The 22,249-nt window shown below is 43.8% G+C and overlaps 1 protein-coding gene across 1 annotated transcript in view; it reads left to right on the forward strand.

Moving 5' to 3' along the window:
- Nucleotides 1-22,249, forward strand: part of sptbn5 (spectrin, beta, non-erythrocytic 5) — a 189,917-nt gene that overhangs the window by 153,212 nt on the left and 14,456 nt on the right. The window contains 10 exon segments of the mRNA XM_052012749.1: nucleotides 90-284; nucleotides 9,231-9,386; nucleotides 10,298-10,515; nucleotides 13,601-13,790; nucleotides 13,949-14,125; nucleotides 16,621-16,725; nucleotides 16,958-17,707; nucleotides 19,183-19,254; nucleotides 20,190-20,276; nucleotides 21,288-21,376. Coding sequence (XP_051868709.1) covers nucleotides 90-284; nucleotides 9,231-9,386; nucleotides 10,298-10,515; nucleotides 13,601-13,790; nucleotides 13,949-14,125; nucleotides 16,621-16,725; nucleotides 16,958-17,707; nucleotides 19,183-19,254; nucleotides 20,190-20,276; nucleotides 21,288-21,376 — 2,039 coding nt within the window.

The raw sequence follows: 22,249 nt of genomic DNA on the forward strand, positions 1-22,249 counted from the left end.
GGGCTGGAAATCTGAGCAGAGGACAGAAATGCGGCAGAAGAGAACAGAGGCTGGGCTGTCTGACCTCTCTGTGCTTCCTCCTATCTCAGCTGCTGCAGACGAAGTTCGAGCATCTGGAGCAAGAGTTGAGCAGCCTGGGCCAGAACAAAGTGTCTGCTTTCCATGACCTAGTCAAATCACTCAAGAGGCAGGCCCACAGCTTCGTGGAGGAGATCATGGATCAGGCCAATCAGATTAACCAGCAGTGGGACACACTACAGCAAGCCGTCAGAAATCGGGCAGAGGTGAGATACTTTGTGTATGTGTCTCATTGTAGAGTTATTACCATCCCCTGTAAGTGTGTCAGACTGTATGTGTTTGTCCATTGTCTGTGAGTGAGTGTGCCTGGCTGTGTGTTTTTGTCATCTTCTGTGATTGTGTCAGGGTGTGTGTATTTGTCTGTCCCCTGTGTGAGTGAGTGTATCTGGGTGTGAATGCCTGCCCATCGCCTATGAGTGAGTGTGTCTGGGTATGTGTGTTTGTCCATGCCCTGTGAGTGAGTGTGCCAGGATGTTACTGTGGCAATTTCCTGCACCCATCTCATTGAGCACTCACTAGATGAAATTACCAGGCTTTACTTGACTGCTTCCTACCTATTGTCTGAGGCTCAGAAACAATCCTGGTACTCTCAGCCCATTAGGACTGCAAAAACAAATGTAGGCACGAACTTCCTCACATTGGGAATAAAAACAATGAATGCTGGAAATACTCGACGGTTCAGGCAGCTTCTGTGGAAGAGAAGCAGAGTTATTGTGTTACCTTGGTGATCTTTCAACCTGAAAAATTAACTTTATTTCTCTCTCCTTAGATGCTGCTTGACCTGCTGAGTCTTCCTAACATTCTCAGTGTTTTTTAATGAATTTTAGCATCTGCAGTGCTTTGCTTTTAGGGGTGATCAAATGATGATTGTAAGCTGTTTAGAAAGGTTATATTTGCTGCTTTCCACTATTTTAACAGAATTGGATGTCTTCAGGATGGATAAATAACAAGACATTTTAACCATTCGGCACCCTAGGTATCCACTAAAATTCAATCCTCTGGCTGTTAAAGAGGATTAGGGGAGCACATCGTTCAGTAAACAAGAGAACTGTGATCTCATGTGCTGGTGCCATCAGTATCAGAACCCTGTCCAAATCCTGTGTGCAGATGTGGTCGATATTGTGGTGTGCAGCTCCCTTCACTGGTATATTGAGTAACCGCAGTTGGGTCATGCACAATATCCACAACCTGAGGCAGTCCTGGAGCACCTTGCAACCAGTGCAGTAGTTTTGAACTGTAGTTACTGTTATAATGTAGGAAATGCAGCAGGAAAATTGTGCATGGCAAGATCCCATAAATAGTGGTTTCATAATGACCACATAATCTTATAATCTGAGTGTTATACAGCACAGAAACAGGTCCTCCATTCCTTCATTCCTTGCCAACCATTGACTATACTAACCCCATTTCCCAGCACTTGGTCTGTAGCCTCCTATGCCTCGCTGATTCAAGTGCTTGTCCAGATGCTTCTTAAGTGCCCTGAGAGTCTCTGCCTCCACCACCCACTCAGGCAGTGCGTTGCAGATTTCTAATCACACTCTGGATTAAAAAAAAATTCTTCCTGAGATCCCATTAAAACCTTTTACCCCTTACCTTAAACCCACTAGTTTTAGATACTTCTGTTATGGAGAAAGTTTTTCACTATCTATCCCATTTATACCTCTCAAAATTTTGTGTACCTCAGTCAGGTCCTCCCTCAGCCTCCTCCATTCCAAGGAAAATAAACCCAGCCTATCCAGTCTCTCCTCTTGAACCAGTTGCATTGGGATCTTTTACAACGATCCCAGATAGGAGGCAAAGCCTTGGTTTAAGATGGAAGATTTAATCTTTGCTGCTGCTACATCCCACTTTGTGTTGCAAAAGATCAGCGGCATTTATAAGAGGCCCTATGCCAGCATTAACACAGCTAATTAATTACTCAAAATTGCATCACTATTTATGGACCATATGTATTATGCACAGAAGAGGATCCCCACAGAGCAGGAGACTGATGAGTAACTAATATGTTTTTGTAGTATGAATTAAGAGGAATTTTGGCTTGGGCATCTGGAGAATTTCAAACTGTGCTGTGAGATCAATAATGTTTTAAGATGGTTATGAGCAAGGACGAAATTAGATCTTGTGGGAAGGTACCAAATTGAGGGGGGGCAAGTTACAACAGGATAAGACAGGAGCTAAGGGGCGTTGATTGGGAGCAGCTGCTGTTGGACAGGTCCACGTCTGACAGGTCAAAGTCAAAGTTGAGTTTATTGTCATATGCACAAGTACATGTAGGCACAGGTGTAATGAAAAATTTACTTGCAGCAGCATCACAGGCACATAGCATCATATAAGCAGCATTCACAAGAAAAACATCAATTAAACACAAGTCATACACAATTTTTACAAGAAAGAACACAATTTGAACTAAAAGAAACAAAGTCCATTTTAGTGCAAAGTGATCAAAGTGGTCATAGTGTTGCTATACTGAGGTAGTGATAAGGATTTTGCTGGTTGGTAGAAATGGTTGTGGGGAAGTAGCTGTTCTTGAACCTGGTGGTGTGGGACTTCAGGTTTCTGTACCTCCTGCCCAATGGTAGCTGCAAAAAGATGGCATGGCCCAGATGGTGGGGATCTTTGATGATGGATGTTGCCTTCTTGAGGCAGCACCTCCTGTAGATACTACCAGTGGTGGGGGGGATGCGCCAGTGATGTATTGGGCAGAGTCCACTACTCGGCAGCTTCTTACATTCCTGTGCATTTGAATTGTTGTACCAGACCATGATGCAACCAGTCAGGATACTTTCAACAGTACATCTGTAAAACTTTGTTAGAGTGTTAGTGACAAGCCGAATCTCCTTGCACACTTTCCTTATGATTGCGTCTATGTGCTAGGGCCAGGACAGGTCACCTGACAGGTCACCTGGAATTTAAGCTGCCTATTCTCTCTGCTGCTGATCCCCCAACATAGACTGGCGCATGTTCACCATCCTTCCCCTTCCTGAAGTCAACAACCAGCCCTTTAGTTTTGCTGACGTTGAGTGAGAGGTTGTTGCTGCAGCACCACTCAACCAGGTGTCCTGTCTCGCTCCAGTAAGCCAACTCATCGCCACCTGTGATTCATCCAACTACAGTGGTATTGTCGGCGAATTTGAAGATGGCGTTGGAGTTGTGCTTAGCCACACAGTCATGTGTGTATAGAGAGTAGAGCAAGGGGCTAAGCACGCAGCCTTGAGGTGCACCTCTGTTGATGATCAGCGAGGAGGAGATGTTGTTATCAATCCTCACTGACTGAGGTCTGCCGATGAGGAAGTAGAATATCCAGCTGCAAAGGGAGGTACAGAGGCCCAGGTCTTGAAGCTTGATGATGAGTTTGGATAGGATAGTTGTGTTGAACGCTGAACTGTAGTTGATAAATTTCTGTTGTCCAGATGGTCCAGAGCAGAGTGAAGAGCCAGAGAAGTTGCATCTGCTGCTGACCTTTTGTGGCAATAGGCAAACTGGAGTGGATCCAGGTCATCTCTGAGGCAGGAGTTAATTCTCACCATAACCAACCTCTTGAAGCACTTCATTACAGTTATGATGTAAGTGCTACTGGACGGTAGTCATTGAGGCAGGTCACCACGCTCTTCTTGGGCACTGGTACAATAGATGCCTTTCTGAAGCAAGTTGATCCGCACACATCCCTAGTACTCGGCCAGGTCCACCATCTGGACCAGACACCTTTTGTTGAAGGATGTCCAGACATCCGCCTCAGAGACTGAAATTACAGGGTCATCCAGAGATGTGGGGGCTCATGTCGATATGTCATAGTTCTCCCTATCAAAGCGTGCATAAAAGGCATTGAGCTCATCCGGGAGTGATGGGTCGCTGCCACATATGCTACCCGATCTCGCCTTTTAGGAAGTTATATTGTGCAAGTCCTGCCACTGGTGTCAAGTTTAGTCAGAAATTGCCTTTTGTGGGAGATGTTTAAAGACCAGCTGGTCAGAGTTCAGGATCAGCATGTTCTGGTAAAGAGTAAATTCAAGGATTGTAAGAGAAGGGAACCTTGGATGACTTGATAGGTCCTAATTTTAGTCAGGAAGAAAAAGGAAACATACGTAGGGTTTAGGAAGCTAAGATCAGACCGGGCCCTTGTGGAATATAAAGATAGCAGGAAAGTGCTTAAGCAGGCAATTAAGAAAGCCAAAAGAGGCCATGAAATGTCCTTAGTGAGCAGGATCAAGAAGAATAACAAGGCATTTTATACTTACATTAAGAAAAAAAGGATAACTAAGGAGACGGTAGGTCCACTCAAGGATAAAAGAGGGAATTTGTGCTTGGAGTCAGAGCAAGTGGCTGAGGTACTAAATGAGAACTTTGCATCAGTATTTACCAAGAAGGATTTGGAGGATAGTGAAGACAGAGTGGGGCATGCTAACGTGCTGGGACATTTTGAGATTAAGGAGGAGGTAGTGCTGGGTTTTCTGAAAAGCATTAAGGTGGATAAGTCCCCAGGGCCTGATGGCATATATCTCAGAGTACTGAAAGAAGCAAGTGAGGAGATTGCTGGGGCTTTGACAAAGATCTTTGTGTCCTCACTAGCAAAAGGCGAGGTCCCAGAGGACTGGAGAGTAGCAAATGTTATGCTTTTGTTCAAGAAGGGGAATAAGGATAATCCAGGTAACTGTAGGCCAGTGAGCCTCACATCAGTGGTAGGGAAGATATTGGAGAGGATACTGAGGGATAGGATTTATGCCCATCTGGAAAGGCATGGCCTGCTTAGGGACAATCAGCATGGCTTTGTGTGGGGCAGGTCATGCCTTATAAACTTGATTATTTTGAAGAGGTGACAAAGGAGCTTGATGAGGGCAAGGCAGTGGGCATTACCTACATGGACTTTAGTAAGGTTTTTGATAAGGTCCCTCGTGGTAGGTTGATTCAAAAGATAAAGATGCATGGGATCTGGGGTGAATTGCAAATTTGGATTCAGAACTGGCTTGCCCATAGAAAACAGAGAGTAGGGGTGGAAGGCTGTTATTCTGGATGGAGTTCCATGACCAGTGGTGTTCCGCAAGGGTCGTTGCCGGGACCTCGGTTGCTTACGAGTGACTTGGATGAAAATGTAGATGGGTGGATTAGCAAGTTTGCAGATAACACTAAGATTGGTGAAGTTGTGGACAGTGTAAAGGACTATCAAAGAATACAGTGGGATATAGATCAGTTACAGATATGGGCAGGCAAGTAGCAGATGAAGTTTAATCTGGACAAATGTGAGGTGTTGCACTTTGGGAGGTCAAATGAAAGTAGAAAGTATACAGTTAATAGCATTGAGGTACAGAGGGATCTTTGGGTCTAGGTCCATAGTTCACTGAATGTGGCTACACAAGTGGATAAGGTGGTAAAGAAGGTGTATGGCATGCTTGCCTTCATTGTAGGGGTGTTGAGCATAAGAGTAAGGAAGTCATGCTGCAGCTATAGAACACTTCAGTCAGACTGCACTTGGAGTATTGTGTGCAGTTCTGGTCTCCCTATTACAGGAAGGATGTGGAGACTGTGCAAAGGCTGCCGAAGAGGTTTACCAGGATGCTGCCTGGATTAGAGGGTATGAGCTATAAAGAGATGTTGGACAAACTTGGGTTGATCTCCCCAGAGCATCGGAGGCTGAGGGGGAACCTGATAGAGATTTTTTAAATTATGAGAGGCATGGACAGGGTAGATGGTCAGAATCTATTCCCCAAAGTAGAAGTGTCAAACACCCGAGGACATGTTTCTAAGGTTGGAGGGGGTAGTTGAAAGGCAATGTGAGGGGCAAGTTTTTATGCAGAGTGGTAGGTCCCTGAAATAGGTAACCAGGCTAGTAGTGGAAGCAGACAGTTTGGTGAAGTTTAAGAGGCTTTTAGATGGACTCATGAATCTGAAGGGAATGGAGATACACAGGAAGAGGACACTTAGTATAAATTGGCATCAAGTTCGGCACAACATTAGGGCTGAATGGCCTGTCCGGTGCTGTACTGTTCTATGTATGTTCTATGACAGGCTTATACTGATGAAGCATTCTGACAGGGTGACAGTTTAACGGTGTGCTAGGATGACTCAGATACCAGCCTAGATCAGTAGGTCACCACCATTGCGGACTTTATCAGCAAGTGTGTTGAGGACTGTGTACCAAAGAGGACAATCAGGGTGTTCCCAAACTGGAAACCATGGGTGAACCGGGAGATCCATTCCCTACTGAAGTCTAGGATAACAGCATTCAAATCAGGTGACCCTGACCTTCACAAGAAATCGAGGTACGACCTCCATAAAGCTATCAGAGATGCCGAGAGACAATACAGTCCAAAATCGAGTCCCAGACCAGCCGTCAGTTGTAGCAGGGCTGACATGCTATAATGGGCAACAAAACAAAGTCAGGCAGCATCATCGCCAACAGCGCATCCCTTCCCGATGAGAACGCATTGTATGCACATTTTGAACGGATGAAGATTGGTATGTCACAACCCATCCCAACAGCCTCCAATGGACCTGAACCCATGGTCACTGTTGAGGACATAAGATCAGTCTTATGGAGAGTGAACCAGCGGAAAGCACCTGTCCTGGATGGTGTCCCTGGCCTTGTCCTCAGATCCTGTGCAGATCAGCTGGTGAGGGTATTTGCAGATATTTTAACCTCTCCCTGCTTCAATCTGAGGTTCCCACCTGCTTCAAGAAGACCACTATCATCCTGGTACCTAAGAAAAACATGGTAATGTGCCTTAATGACTACTGCCCAGTGTCTCTGGTATTCACCATCACGAAGTGCTTCGAGAGGCTGGTCATGGCACACATTAACTCCAGCCTCCCAGAAAACCTCAACCCACTGCAATTTGCCTACCTCCGAAACAGGTCTACGGCAGACACCATCTCCCTGGCCCTACACTCATCTCTGGAGCATCTGGACAGTAAAGACACCTACGTTAAACTATTGTTTATGACTACAGCTCCACCTTCAATTCTATAATTTCAAGCAAACTCATCACCAAACTCCGAGACCTGGGACTCAACACCTCCCTCTGAAGCTGGATCTTTGACTTCCTGATCAACAAACCACAATCACTAAAGATAGGCAGCAACACCTTTGCCACAATTATTCTCAACACTGGTGTTCACAAGGCTGCGTCCTCAGCCCCCTACTCTACTCCCTATACACTCATGTCTGTGTGGCCAGATTCTGCTCTAAAGCCATCTACAATTTTGCAGATGATACCACCTGTTGTGAGAAAAGGTTCTTTGGGGTCTCAAAGGTAGAGGATTCTGGACACAGTCTTTGGATTTTGGAAAATGATTTATTCAAAAAGACAAATGCGGGAACAGAATGAACAGGAATCAATGCACACACACACACACACACACAGGTGATCGCGAAACGTTGGGGGAGTCGCAATGGGAGTGAAGTGCACACACACACACACACACACACACACACACACACACACACACACACACACACACACACACAGAGCAAGCTAGTTACAAACGATCAGGAAAAACGCAATACAGTGCCTGACCCCCCTGACTCTGGACAAGCATCGGCTCTATGCTACTGGGAATCTACTTAGGACGCTCCTAACCCTCTGTGGAATTCACACTCTCATCAATTGTCCCTCAGTGTGGTTTTGACTCCTGCAGCAATCAAAAGAGAGAGAGCCACGCACATATGGCATTCTTTATAGTGCTGGAGAGCTGGGTGGAGCCAGCTCAAGTACCTCAACAGGTCCAATAGGTCGTGGCCAGGTACCAAAGATGTGTATGGGAACCAATGGTCAAGAGTGTGTACTAATAAGTGGGTGGAGCCAGACCTTGATTGACGGTGGTGTCGCTTTCAACCAGTACTTGATGGTGTCACGTGACAGCCATGACCTTTCACACTACACCACCATAGTAGGCCGTATCTCAAATAACGATGAGTCGGAGTACAGGAGGAGATAGAGAGCTTGGTGACCTGGTGTCATGATAACAACCTTTCCCTCAATGTCAGCAAAACAAAAAAGCTGGTCATTGACTTCAGGAAAGGGGGGCAGTGCACATGCACCAGTCTATATCAACAATGCTGAGGTCAAGAGGGTTGAGATCTTCAAGTTCCTAAGAGTGAACATCACCAATAGCCTGTCCTGGTCCAACCACATAGACACCACAGCCAAGAAAGCTCACCAGCGCTTCCACTTCCTCAGGAGGCTGAAGAAATTTGGCATGTCCCCTTTGACACTCACCAACTTTTATTGATGGACCATAGAAAGCACCCTATCCAGATACATCACGGCTTGGTATGGCAACTACTCTGCCCGGGACCACAAGAAACTGCAGAGAGTTGTGGACACAACTCAGCACATCACAGAAACCAGCCTCCCCTCCATGGACTCTGTCTATAATTCTCGGTGCCTCAGTAAAGCAGCCAGCATAATCAAAGATCCCACCCAGCCCAGACATTCTTTCTTCTCCCCTCTCCTATCAGGCAGAAGATACAAAAGCCTGAAAGCACGTACCACCAGGCTCAAGGACAGCTTCTATCCTGCTGTTATAAGACTATTGAAATGTTCCCTGGTACAATAAAATGGACTCTTGACCTCACAATCTACCTTGTTATGACCTTGCACCTTATTGTCCACCTGCACTGCACTTTCTCTGTAGCTGTGACACTTTACTCTGTATTCTGTATTGTTTTACCTTGTACTGCCTCAATGTACTGTGTAATTAATTGATCTGTATGAACAGTATGCAAGACAAATTTTTCACTGTACCTCGGTATGTGACAATAATATTCCAATTCTAATGAGCAGTATATGTCACTATCACTGTGGAGTTACTGCTAGAAGGAAGAGATGAGGGAAGAACCTGTTCCATGGTATTATCCCCATTGAACTGTGATGATCTCCATAGATTGCCTTTGTGGCATGTTGACGCTAATTGGCAACTTATAACAATGAAGGATAACTTCCCAGGATGATATTAGTTGAGGAAAGAAACCATACAAGTCATAGAAAAAGTGGGTAAATTAGATGGGATTTGGACTGAAGTCAGCTGTGGTCTTTTTCCCTTGTTCAGCTTGTTCCAGGTGTTGAGAATATTCCTACTAGTCAGATGTCTTTAAACTGCCTCTAATAGGTGGGAAAGGAAGGGCTATGATTCTAACTGGCTGTGTACCCTTTCTCCAGAATCTGAGAGCAGCACACGAAGTTCACCGATTCGACTACGATGTGTCTGATCTGAAGGCTTGGATCCAGGAGAAGGACAGCACACTGGGCACAGACGACCTTGGTCACGATTTGAATTGTGTACAAATGTTGTTACGGCAACATGAAGGTGTGGAGGTAAGAGACAGGCTTTGGTCTACAGTGTGTAGCCACTCTGCCTTGGATCTATTTATCCATTACGTGTTTCTCAGCAGGCAGTGCACTCGTATTGAAAACTGCCTGGCCTAAATTAGAATCCTAGCAGCTCTGATGGGTTTCTCCATCTCATGTCCTGCACTGAACTCAATCATATTTCAACCACTATTAGCTCAATGATATTCTACCTTTAGGATTTTAATTGAATCTGGTTCAATAATTGCTACTAAATCTAGTATACCCTGTCCCATATTACTTCCTGGACATACTGGTGTAGAAAATTCATCATGAGTGCCCTCAAGTAATTTGTTGTTTTTTTACTAATGAAGTGTTAATCTGCTTGTCTCAGTCCATATAAATGTGAAAAGTTGGGAGACAAGCAGTAGAGTTCTAGTTAAGCTCATGTCTGGAAGGTGTGAAGCCAGCCAGGAGAGCAATATAATAGTCCAAAAGTAATGTGGGTGAGCTAAGGCAGGGATAGGGGAGATAGGGAGTGTTATGGAAGTGGGTTACCTGGGTTGGAAGGTCATCTTGGTGTCAAATAGGCTATAAACAGTTTGGTTCAGCAAGGGAATGGGATGACTTTGATGGCTAGGGAACAGAACTGAAACAAGTACCAATGTGACTTTAATCTTCTCGATACTTACAAGTACTGTTATTGGTATTCAGACTGATACAGGCTTTATCATTAGGTTATTTATGAAGTCAGATTGATATGGGCTTTATCATTATTTAGATTTCCAAAAGGCATCAATTAAGATGCCACATGACAGATTACCCAGTGAGGTTATTCAGAGGATTATATTCATCCAGGGTTATTCGTGTTCATATTGATAAAGGCCTCTGCTGGATGCAAATGCAATTTTGCCTGACAATCTCGTTCTTTTTTGCAGAGGGAGCTGGGAGCCATAAGTAGTGAAGTTGAACGAATTGGCGAAGAAGCCAGGAGATTGGATCAGATGTACCCACACATTAGGGAGAACCTGCAAGAACGTCTAGAAGAGGTGGTGATGTCCTGGGATAAGCTGCACCAGAAAGCCAGGGAGTGGAAGGAAAAGCTGATTGAAGCTGAGCAAATCCAGGCTTACGTCAGCGACTGCCGGGTTTTCATGTAGGTTGTGGCGAGTGGTAGCTCTTCATTATGGTGTAATAGAGTGATTGAGAGGTTGACCAAAATCCAGTGGATTTGCTAGAGATTACTTCACATGAGCTTGCACCTCTCTGTCCCATGCTCCCAATATTAGTCCATCCTCTGAGCATCCTGCCAATGGAAGAGGGGCAGACTCTTGAAATCCAATTGGATTCATCTTGACTGATGATGAAGCAGTCTTTTTCTTACCAATAATACTATTGTAACTAAATGTTTGAAGAAATGTTTTCATAGAATCCTAGAGCAGAACACAGAAGGAGGCCATTCATCCCATTAACTCCATGCTCTGGGGATTTATCTTCAGCTCCTTGAGACATTGCGGATTGGAAACCCTAGCATTGAGCGATAAGAACATGAGAAGTCGAAACAGTAATAGGCCAATTAGCTTTTTCCACCATTCTGTAAAATTAAAGGTGATCTGATCAGAATCAGATTTATTGTCACTGACTTGTATAACGTGAAATTTGTTGTTTAACGGCAGCAGTACAGTACAAAGACATAAAATTACTATAAATTACAAAAATAAGTAAATACTGCAAGAAAAAAGAAATAACAAGCTAGTATTCATGGGTTCATGGACCATTCAGAAATCTGATGGCGGTGGGAGTGGGTCTTCAGACTCCTGTACCTCCTCCTCGAAGGGAAGTGGGGAGGGTTGTGCCCGTGATGGAGCTGGCTGAGTCTATAACCCTCTGCAGCCTCTTGCGATCCTGTGCATTAGAGGGTCCATACCAGGCTGTGATGCAACAGTCAGAATGGTCTCCATAATACATCTATAGAAATTTGTCAGAGTCTTTGGTGACAAACCAAATCTCCTCAAATTCCTAACGAAGTAGAGCCGCTGGCGTGCCTTCTTCCTGATTGCATCAATGTGTTGAGCCCAAGATAGATCCTCCAAGATGTTGATGCCCAGGAACTTGAAGCTGCTCCCCCTTTCCACCGCTGGCCCCTCAATGAGGACTGGTGTGTGTTCTCCCGACTTCCACTTCCTGAAGTCCACAATCAATTCCTTGGTCTTGCTGACATTGAGTGTGAGATTATTGTTCCAACACCACTCAACCAGCCGATCCATCTCACTCCTGTACACCTCCTCATCGCCATCTGAGATTCTACCAACAACAGTGGTGTCATCTATGAGCTGAAAAATAACAAATGAAGTTTAAAACAAAAGTAAAAGCTGCACAGATTACCCACCCACCTGCCCTACTAGCCACCACCTTTCTCATTTGTGGGAGACTGGTTTGCACATTGCCCTCTGCAGATACCCCAGAACCCACAAAAGTATAGTGGAAACAAGCCATCCTCAATCCTGAGGGACTGTCCATCATGTTATTCTTGTCAACATCATTTACTTCACTTGTGGCAATTTTGATTCATGCTTCTTGTATATACATTTAACATGGAAAATCCTTCTGGCACCTCTTATGATATCTTTAAACCCTACTCTATTGACACTGTTTCAAAATGTCTCCTGTCACAAGGTGCCATAATGAACTATCAACTCTGTTCAGGTACTATTTAAGTTTTCACAGGGTGTGTTTGAATTTTACATTTTTTTCTTTTTTTGCCAGCTTTACCTATTTAATAAAATATGGATTTACTTCATTTGCTGCCCAAAGCAATTTTAACAAGTCATCTTTCCTACTCACATTGTGTGAACAAATACTCATGTCTCTGAGATAGAGGGTTGAGGCTTCGACCAAGAGCACAGTGCAGCCAGACTGAAATAATGCTGCACTGTGGCAGATCCCCTCTTTTGAATGAGCTTAAAGCAAGTCCTCATCTGCCCACAGAGATGGACATAAAATGGAAGCAACAAATGGAAGTTATACCTAGTGCCCTGGCAAAAAAAACATAATTAAAACAGGTTAAAAGCTCTTAATGTGACCCTGTTATGCATATTGATTGCCATGTTTCATACATTACAACACCAACTGCACTTCAAAATTACTTCATGGGCTGTAAAGAGTTTTGAAATGTCCCAACTATAAATGCACTTTTTCATAAATTCTGCACTAGCAGAGCATCAGACAATCCAGGCACTATAACTTCTTGTTGAAAATCTTTCTTTGATTATACAGTCAGTTCAATCTTTTCGTCAAAAGGGAAAAAAACATCCGTTAGGAGAGAGGGGTTGAGATGTAACATGAGAGGAAGAGTAGATTGACAGATGGAGAGATCAAGCAATGGATTGAGATTAAGAGAGGTATAAATGATGGACAGATTGGGAGAAGGTGGTAAAGTTCTGATGGAGGAATTGGATAATGGAGTTGAGACATCGGCATTGAGGGAAGTATGTGAATGGAAGGGCAAATGAGAGAGTGGGCCAGAAGGGAGAGAAACAGTAGATCATGGAACAGATGGAACTTCTTTTGAAGAAAAAGGATCTACTTTGTGGGTAAGAGGGCAGAAACCAGACAAGCCAGCTTAATCAATGGCCACCATGTTCAACAGTAAGAGGCAGCAATAAATGAAATGGATAGCCAGCTTGGACCAACAGACACTGTAGCTGAGCTCAGTTCCCCAGCCATGCTGTAGATGCTGGATTCTGGTCAGATTAATACTCCCAACAAGTTTGTTCTATCGTCTGCTGCTTTTCTCTCATACAGAGTTTGACTGGCTGGATGCAGAGAAATTTCCACTGGCTGAGGAATCTAGAACAGGGAATCACGCTGTCAGGAAAAGGGTTAGGCCGTATAGGACTGAGATGAGAAGAAATTTCTTCAATCAGAGGGTGGTTAACTTTTGCAATTATCTACTCTGGAGGGCTGTGGATGCTCAGCCCTTTTCATTCAGAACAGAGATCTATAGCTATCTGGATACTAAAAGAATCAAGGGATATGTACATGGTGCAGGAAAATGGAGCTGAGGTAGAAGATCTGTTGTGACTATGATTTTGACGAAAGGCAGAGAAGGCTTAAAGGGCCACCAGGCCAACTCCTGTTCCTAATTCTTGTGCCAGAGAGGCATATACTTCTGGTCACCATGACATTGGTATTTTCTTTACCATAAAAGCCATATGATGAAAGTTTATTCCTTTATTCAGGTCCTGGGTGAATGAGATGGATACGCTGCTGGATACAGAAGAGCAGGCCAGGGGATCTGTGGGTGCTGACCAGCTCTGCAGACGTCACAAGGAGTACAAGCGAGAGATTGACAAGCAAAAAGCCAAATACGAAGAGCTGCAAATGACCGGAACTGAGCTGAGGGAAAATAGGCACATCCTGTCGAAAGAGGTAAAAGGCCCTGAGATCCCTGTACATCCTTCCCCTTCCCTCTCCTCCGCCACCAAGAGACTTGTACCCTTTATCCCACCTGTACTGTAGCTCATTTCCTGTATGCTGCCAGTGCTGCTTTAGCCCATCAACTCTAAGATGTGTCCTTTCTTCATCAGGTTGACGAGAAGTTGAATGAAATGTCTGAACAAATGGATCAGGTGATGAAGAAGTGGGAGAAACAAGAAGCTCTGTACGAGGAGGAATTGTGGAAACAGGCACAGCTCAGGGAGCTTGAGTTAATGGCTGCATGGTTGAGCTCCAAAGAAGGGCTTATAATTGGCAGCAGTTACGGGGTAAGAATGAACAGAAGGCCTGGACATCATGGTTCTTGCTGATTTCCCTTAAGGATGGTTTATCTTGAGAGATGCTTATCTTATCTGGGATAACAGAGTCAGACCCTCCATTCCTTTACCTGTTCTGGCTTGGCTGATCTACCCTCAGCCCATTGGGGCTGCAGTCAGCAGGACAGTGTCACGATCCAGAGCCCACTGTCAATCCACAAATATGCCACCAGAGCAGAGAGGTGACACTCTTTCAGGAAAGGCTGGACGGAACTGGGAATCTTTTCTCTGGAAAAGAGAAAACTGAAAGGAGTCCTGAGAGAGGTCTTCCAAATTATGAAGGGATTCAATAGGGGAGGTTTGTGTGAAAACCAGGCTAGGGTCATAAATATATTGTAGTCACCTGATAAATTCAAAGAGAAATTCAGGAATTGTGTTCAGACTGTGGAGGAAAGTACGATTGGAAAGTGTGGGCTTCTTAAAAGAAGGTGCTATCAAAGATTGAGGGCAGCACAATGGCACAGCTAATAGAGCCCCTGTCTCACAGCACCAGTGATCCCGGTTCAATCCTGACCTCAGGTGGTGCTGTGTGGAATTTGGATATTCTCCCTGTGATCACATGGGTTTCCTCTGGGTGCTCCGGTTTCCTCCCATATCCCAAAAATGTGTGAATTGGTGTATTTTGCCACTGTAAATTATCCCAATGTGCAGGTGAGTGGTAAAGTCTTGGGAGGGGAGGGGGGTGTTGGGGGAGGTGAAATTGGTAAGAATGTGGAGAAAATCGTGACTATTTCCTCTATACTGTCCTGATCAGCACCTCCAGACAGCTACAACACAGGTTATTTACAAAGTAAAAATTCCTCTATACTGACAACAGGTGCAACGTGGTTTAAAAGCAGAACAAAGCCATGTTTTTATATTGTCCCATCATTCCCAAGAATGGCACTCATAAATTCATCGAGCCATACAGCATGGAATCAGGCCCTTCAGCCCAACTCATCCATGCTGGCCAAGATGCCTATCTATGCTAATCCCATTTGCCTGTGTTTGGCCCATATCCCCCTAAACCTTTCCTATCCATGTATCTGCCCAAATGTCTGTTAAATGTTGTAATTGTACCTGCCTCTACCACTTCCTCTGGCAGCTTTTTCCATGTACACACCATCCTCTGTGTGAAACTCTCACCCCTCAGATCCCCTTTAAATCTTTCCCCTCTCACCATAAACCAATGCCCTCTAGTTTTAGATTCTCCTACCCTGGGAAGAAGACTGTGACCATCTACCCTGTCTATGCCCCTCATAATTTTATAAACCTCTATAAGGTGACCCTTCAGTCTCCTTCTCTCCAGGGAAAACAGTGCCAGCTTACCCATTGTCTCCCTGTAACTCAAGCCCTCCAGTCCAGGCAACATTCCTGTGAATCTTTCCTGTACCAAATCATTAATTATATGCCACAAAAAAAGGACAGACCAAGCAGTGAGCCTAAAGGAACCCCACCACATGCAGCTTTCCCGGCACTAAAGCTCCCTTCAACCACTAGCTTCCTGCCACCAAGCTAACTCTGGATCAATTTTGCCACTCTCGATTGGGACCCTGAGCTTTTACTTTTCTGCTCAGTCTGCCATTAGGAATCTTGTCAAATGATTTCATAAAATCCACGTGGACATCAAATATATTGACCCTTGTTTGGTCATGAAAAATATTCAGTCAAGTTAGTCAATCACAAACATCCTACAACAAACCCATACTGATGGTCTCTATTCAAAATGTGCCTCTTTAAATGATAATTTACCTTGTCCCTCAGAGTTATTTCCAATAAGTTTCCCATCACTGATGTTTGTGGTTTGTTATTACTTGGTCTAAACCTTTCTCTCTTTCTATTGTGGTGGTACAACACAGAATGGGAAACATAACTTAGCACAACAGATGGTAGACTGGTGAAACTTCAACAAAAAGCAGAAGGTGCTAGTTCTTTTAATTCTGAGATTGAGAGGTTTGTTTTGTGAAAGAGCACTGAACTAAGCTTGGGTGTATGGTGTTAAGTTACGGATCAACTATGATTTCATTAGACAGTACAACAGGCTCAAGGTCTAAATAACCTATTCCTGTTCCTTCATCTACACATTCTGTGACTACATGGGATAGATACATACTAAAGTTCCCTTTCAGATGTCTCATCCAGCCTTCCCAAGGCAGGTAAAACAAGACAGATTCAGGTCAAAAGCAAAGACACTTGCACTTTACAAAATATAAATAGAAAATGTTGGAAATACTCAGTAGGTCAGCCAGCATCTATGGGAGAGAAACAAAATTGATGTTTGATGTCAATGATATTCCGTTAATTCTTATGTAGATGTTTGTTACTAGTCCAAGAGGTCCTCAAGGATCCTAACCAAAATTCTTTTCTGTTATGATTTGGCTAATGCTATATCTCATACGTACCTGTAGTGTGGGTTTATTGTGAGCCTTCTATAGATAGATGGCACTGACTACTTTTTTTCTCCTCAGGACTCTGTCAGTGAAGTGGAAGATTTAATTAAGAAGCATGAAGATTTTGAGAAGATGCTGGCAGCTCAAGATGAGAAGTTTGGCCAACTGGAAAACATGAGCAGGGTCAGACAAATAGCATTGCTTAATCTCAATCTTGAGTTCAGCTTCACAGTAGTGATGCTGTTTATCTTATTGATAATAAACTTAATGTACAGTAGTACAGGAGCTGTTATTAATACTAATTTTGTATAATTTTGGCCAAATTTTAGATAGATGGGATTGCGTATTTCCAGATAAATCTTTGAGTGTGGCAGATGGGATTGTGTAATCAGTCTGTTCTTTGGTTGACTTTCAGGGAGAAGGGTTCCACAGGGACACAACCATGAAGGAAGAAGAAAGAAAAGTGGCTCGGGTTCCTTCCCTGAAGAGAAAAGGATCAGACAAAAAGACAACACCAGTGAGGATCTTTGGGAGAACCAACTCAGACACAGAGAGCATACCAAAATCCTGGCCAAAAGAGATAGTCGTGAGTCCTGCTCCAAGGTCCCCCTCAACCTCAGAACTTTTCTTCTCCCCAGGCATAAGGACTGTGGCCCCCCTCAGAAATCCAGATGTTGCCAGTGACCAAAGGCAGACAGTCGTCCAATCACCTTTGTCACCAAAATCTTTCTCTCTTCGCAATTCTGAAGTAGACAGTCCCACAAAGAGGCTATCAAATCCAACCAGACCTATACCAGACATCAAACGCAGACCACTTTCCAGGATTCTTTCAAGTTCTTCCCTGGAGCAATCATCTCAAGATCTCACCACACCAACGAGTGAGAGCATCGGGACTGAGTCACCTACTAAATGTCAGTCCCAAAGCCCCCTGTCCAACTCTCCTACGAGCAGGTCTCAAAGGAGGCAGCACTCTTCCCAGGACAGTCTCTCTGGAGATCGGCCAGAACAAAATGGATCTATCAAAAGCTGCTCTGTAGACCCTGTGCCCATCCCAAAGGAGAGGCTGGAGTCTGATACACCTGAGAATGCAGAATCGGCATCATTCTTGATGGTTCATCTCGATCCTCAGCAGCCAAGTTCCACAGGAACACAAAACAATGAACAGGTAGAAACACATTTAGCCACAATACTCGTTACATTTTTCAAGTATTTCAAACATTTTACATACTCACTTGTCTTTCCATTGCAGCTTTCTCGATCTCTCCTGTTCCTCTGGCTCACCACCTGGGATAGTATATTATTACCCCCACTGTAAAATTATGGAGTGCATTACCTCTTTTTATACAAACTGATCAATTTTCGTTCCAATGATTTTGACTGTAATTAACACTAGATTGTCACTCCTTCCACATAGATGCCATGGCCTAGAAAACACACCAGTGCCTCTTCTTCCTCAGGAGGCTAAAAAAATTTGGCATGTTCCCTTTGACACTCACCAACTTTTATAGATGCACCACAGAAAGCATCATATCTGGATGCCTCATGGCTTGGTATGGCAACTGCTCTGTCCGGGACAGCAAGAAATTGTAGAGAGTTGTGGACACAGCTCAGCACATCATAGAAACCAGCCTCTCCTCCATGGACTCTGTCTACACTTCTCTCTGCCTCAGTAAAGCAGCCAACATGATCCCACCTACTCCAGACATCTCCTCCCTCCGATCGGGCAGAATATACAAAAGCCTGAAAGCACATACCACCAGGCTCAAGGACAGCTTCTATCCCACTGTTATAGGACTATTGAATGGACCCCTAGTATAATAAGATGGACTCTTGACCTCACAATCTACCTCATTATGGCCTTGCACCTTATTGTCTGCCTGCACTGCACTTTCTCTGTAACTGTAACACTTTATTCTACCTTTTGCTATTGTTTTCCCTTGTACTACCTCAATGCACTGATGTGTTGAAATGATCGGTATGGGTGGCATGCAAAACAAAGTTTTTCACTGTATCTCGGTACATGTGGCAATAATAAACCAGTTTACCAATTTAAAACTTACCAACTTTTCTGAGCCTCTGCATATGCCTCATGTTTCTCTCTATTTACCTGTATATGTTGTATTTCTTAATCTATCCTTGCCATGTCTTTTCCTAGTATCACTCTTCTCTTTCTTCTCCTCTCTTTTCCTGCCAGTTCTTCATCTATTATCTTTCCCTTCCTCCAGCATTTAACCCTTGGCTCTTTCTCCACCACTGTATGATTCCCCTTGGCTGTGCCCCATCTACTACCATTTTAGCTTTTGAATCAGAAGTCCCTCACCAAAACTTTGATCACATATTGCAGGCTAGCACATCAGAAAGCAGCAGTCCCACCTGTTTACTCAGGTAGAAGATCCCAAGGCACTATCCTGAGTATAGGAAGTTCTTCCAGGTGCTTCTTCCCCTATTTAACTCTGACACAATCTCCCCAAAATGGATTACCTGGACACTTACCTCTTTGTGGGACTTCAAAGTATTAAGGTTGGCTACTGCACATGTTACAATGCAGAAGTGACAGCTCTTAAGATTTACTTCTTGCCTATAAGGTATATTAGAACATCAGTCGTGCTGTTAAATGTGAGTTCTTTCTTTTACTATTAGGATGCTGCAGGATTCCAGACCATGGAGGGCAAGCTGTGCCGGAAGCATATCCTGCAATCCGATGGGACTAAGGTAGAAACAGATGGGAGGGATGGAAAATAATAACTAACTATTTTCTAAAGCTCCACTTACACAGTAAAGCTCCCTGTAACACCAGCTCCAAATTGGACAGTTTTCATGCCACGCAACTTGAATGTTGTTAATGGCAGACTTGTGCTTGCTACACTGGGACTTTTGGTCCTATAACTCTCTCAGAAATCTTTTGTCCTCTTAATTAAGTGGTTCCACGTTAGGCAGCCATATCTTCGGCTGCCAAGGCCCTGAGAGCTGGAATTCCATGCCCAAGTCCCAACATGTCTCTACCTCTTTTTTACCTCTTTGAGATGTTCAATAAAGCCCAACAATTTGACTAAGCTTTTGGTCATTTGCCCTAATACCTGCTCGGGGTCAAATGTCATTTGATAATGCTCATGTGAGGCACCTTTTTTATGAGATGACATAAATGAAGTTGTTGAACTATTCTTGTGTGAAGTTTACCTGCAGGTTACAGAGACAGAAGACACCATCCACAGCTCAATTTCATTCTCTCATGAGCTGTAGTAGCACTTTCACCACTGAGTCGGATTGTGGGTTCAAATCCCACAGGTTGACACTCCAGGTTGTTGTACAGGGAATAGCACTGTCAGAATAGCATTGCCATACGGCACTGTCAAAACTGTAATCTTTTGAATGAGACATTAAAATATCTGTGCTCTCAGGGGGATGTAAAAGGTCCCACAACACTACTTGAAGAAGTTCTTCCCTTTGTCCTGGCCAATATCTATCCCGCAATCAAAACTAACACACGTTATTAAATCGTTATTGCTGTATGTAGGAGCCCGATGTTTGGAAACTAGTTCCTGCGTGTTTCACAAATATAGCAGTGGCTACACCTCAAAAGCACTTTGGTCACTCTAAGATGGCTTAAACTTCTTTCTTGTTGGTCCTAATTTTAATTTTACATTTAGACTGACTCCGAAGCCTGGGATACCTGTTTTGTGATTTTAGCAAAGCAATATCTTTGCTTCTACATGAATCGGACAAAGAGTTTGAAGGTGAGTCTTCATGTCTGGGTATCCATTTCAGGGAATTAAGTTGCTCCTAAGAAAATAAGCTGTGCCTAGTTCAACATTGATCCCTTTATCAGAATGAATACAATCTACTCAGCAAATACCCTGCAGATACAACTCCTATCAAACTGAGGGAGGTTGACACTAAAGAATGGAATACATCAATCACTCTCTTAACAAGTACAACACAAGTTAGATAAAGAGTAGAATTCCCTCCATGCTGTCTCATCAAACACTTCCAGGGATTAATACCTGAATCAAAAAACTGCAAATGCCAGAAATCTGAAAACACTCAGCAAGTCAAACAGCATCTGTGGAAAGAGAGAGAGTTAACATTTCAGGTCTGGGATCCTTTATCAGAACCGTTCTGATAAAGGGTCTCCAACCTGAAATGTTAACTGTTTCTCTTTCCCCAGATGCTGCCTAACCTGCTGAGTGTTTCCAGCATTTTCTAGTTTTGTTTCAGAATTAGTAACTGTTTAAGAAGCAGAATAAAGCTACCTGTACACTCTCATCAAACACTTGCCCAAGATATGGTTACTAAACTGAGAGGATGGGTAAAGCTCACTCTGTACTGTCCATCCAACATTTTCAAGGTAGCTACTGCAGATGTTAAATGTTCCCATTAGATTGCCACCTCAAACACTGAAAGACTGTTACAACATTCATTAGAAAAAGAATTAAGCTCCTTCTACAGCTTTCTGAGCTATGGACTGCCTTAAGGACTGCCTTGAGCTGTAGATGATGTCCTGTCCCATTATCACTTTCTGTTCAAGTTGTGGGTGACACCCTACCTCCTTTATGCACTCCTGTGTCTACATGTTGGCCTGTACCAAGACCTTTGTGATGCTGTGTTCCATTTAACCACTGCCACCTATGATGTATGTGGTGTCATGCTCTACTCTGCTCTACATTTGTTATCAAAGCTGTGTGTGATGTCCCATTCATTTTATACATCCCCTGTTTAAGCTGTGGACATTGCTTTGTGATATGCAGGATTCCCCGTGTTCACCATCCCTCAGTGTCGCTGATGCAACGTGTGAGGAGGTTGCTGATTCCACAAAAGAGCACACTTTCCACCTACGGTATGTAATGTCTGCTGAATGGAGGAAGCTGATCCATTACTAGGCTTTGGGCAAATGAGCCACCGGGTGTCTAAATGGCAATAACATCTATGGTTCCCCTTTTCACGTAATCCTAAATGTGCATCAGATGCTGGGAGTACAAAGTGACCCAGAGGTTCTTGGGAAGTATAACGTATTACAAGGCACAAGTCAGGAGTGTGATGAATATTCTCCACTGGTCTGGATGAGAGGACCAACTCAAGAAATTCATACCATCCAGGGCAAAGCATCTCACTTCATCAGCACCCATCAGCCACTGAAGCATTAGAAGCAAGCAGAGCTGCAGTGTGAACCATCTACAAGATGCTCAGGCTACTCTGACAGTGCCCCCAAACGACCACCATGAGGAACCTACAGATTTGCCTCCAAGTCACACACCATCCACACTTGAAAGTATATCTTGCAACTCCCTGCAGGAGTAACTTCACTGGAAGGACTGCAGTGGTTCAGAATGGGGGATCATCTCCACCTTCTCAAGGATGATTAAGGATGGGCAATTAATGCAGGTCTTGTCAGTGATGTCCAGATCCTGAAAAACAAATAATTAAACAAATTGATTCCAGGTGTTTACACAAACAGGTCATTTTGTTCAGCAGGTTCCAGTATATACTTCAAAATATGCATGTTCTGACATGTACTTATGCTTTGTGCATGTGCGTGCGTGTGTCTACTTGTTTGAGTGAGCTGGTTCCCTACATTACTGACATAACTACATTTCAAAATTATTTTGTTGGTAGTAAAGCGTTTTCTGGTGTTTTGAAATCAATGTGAAATGCACCAAGTTATTCCTTGTAATATTAATAGCTGTACAACATTTGTGCCTCTTTACGTATA

The sequence above is a fragment of the Pristis pectinata genome, chromosome 1 (genome assembly GCF_009764475.1).
Source record: "Pristis pectinata isolate sPriPec2 chromosome 1, sPriPec2.1.pri, whole genome shotgun sequence".
NCBI classification, from domain to species: domain Eukaryota; kingdom Metazoa; phylum Chordata; class Chondrichthyes; order Rhinopristiformes; family Pristidae; genus Pristis; species Pristis pectinata.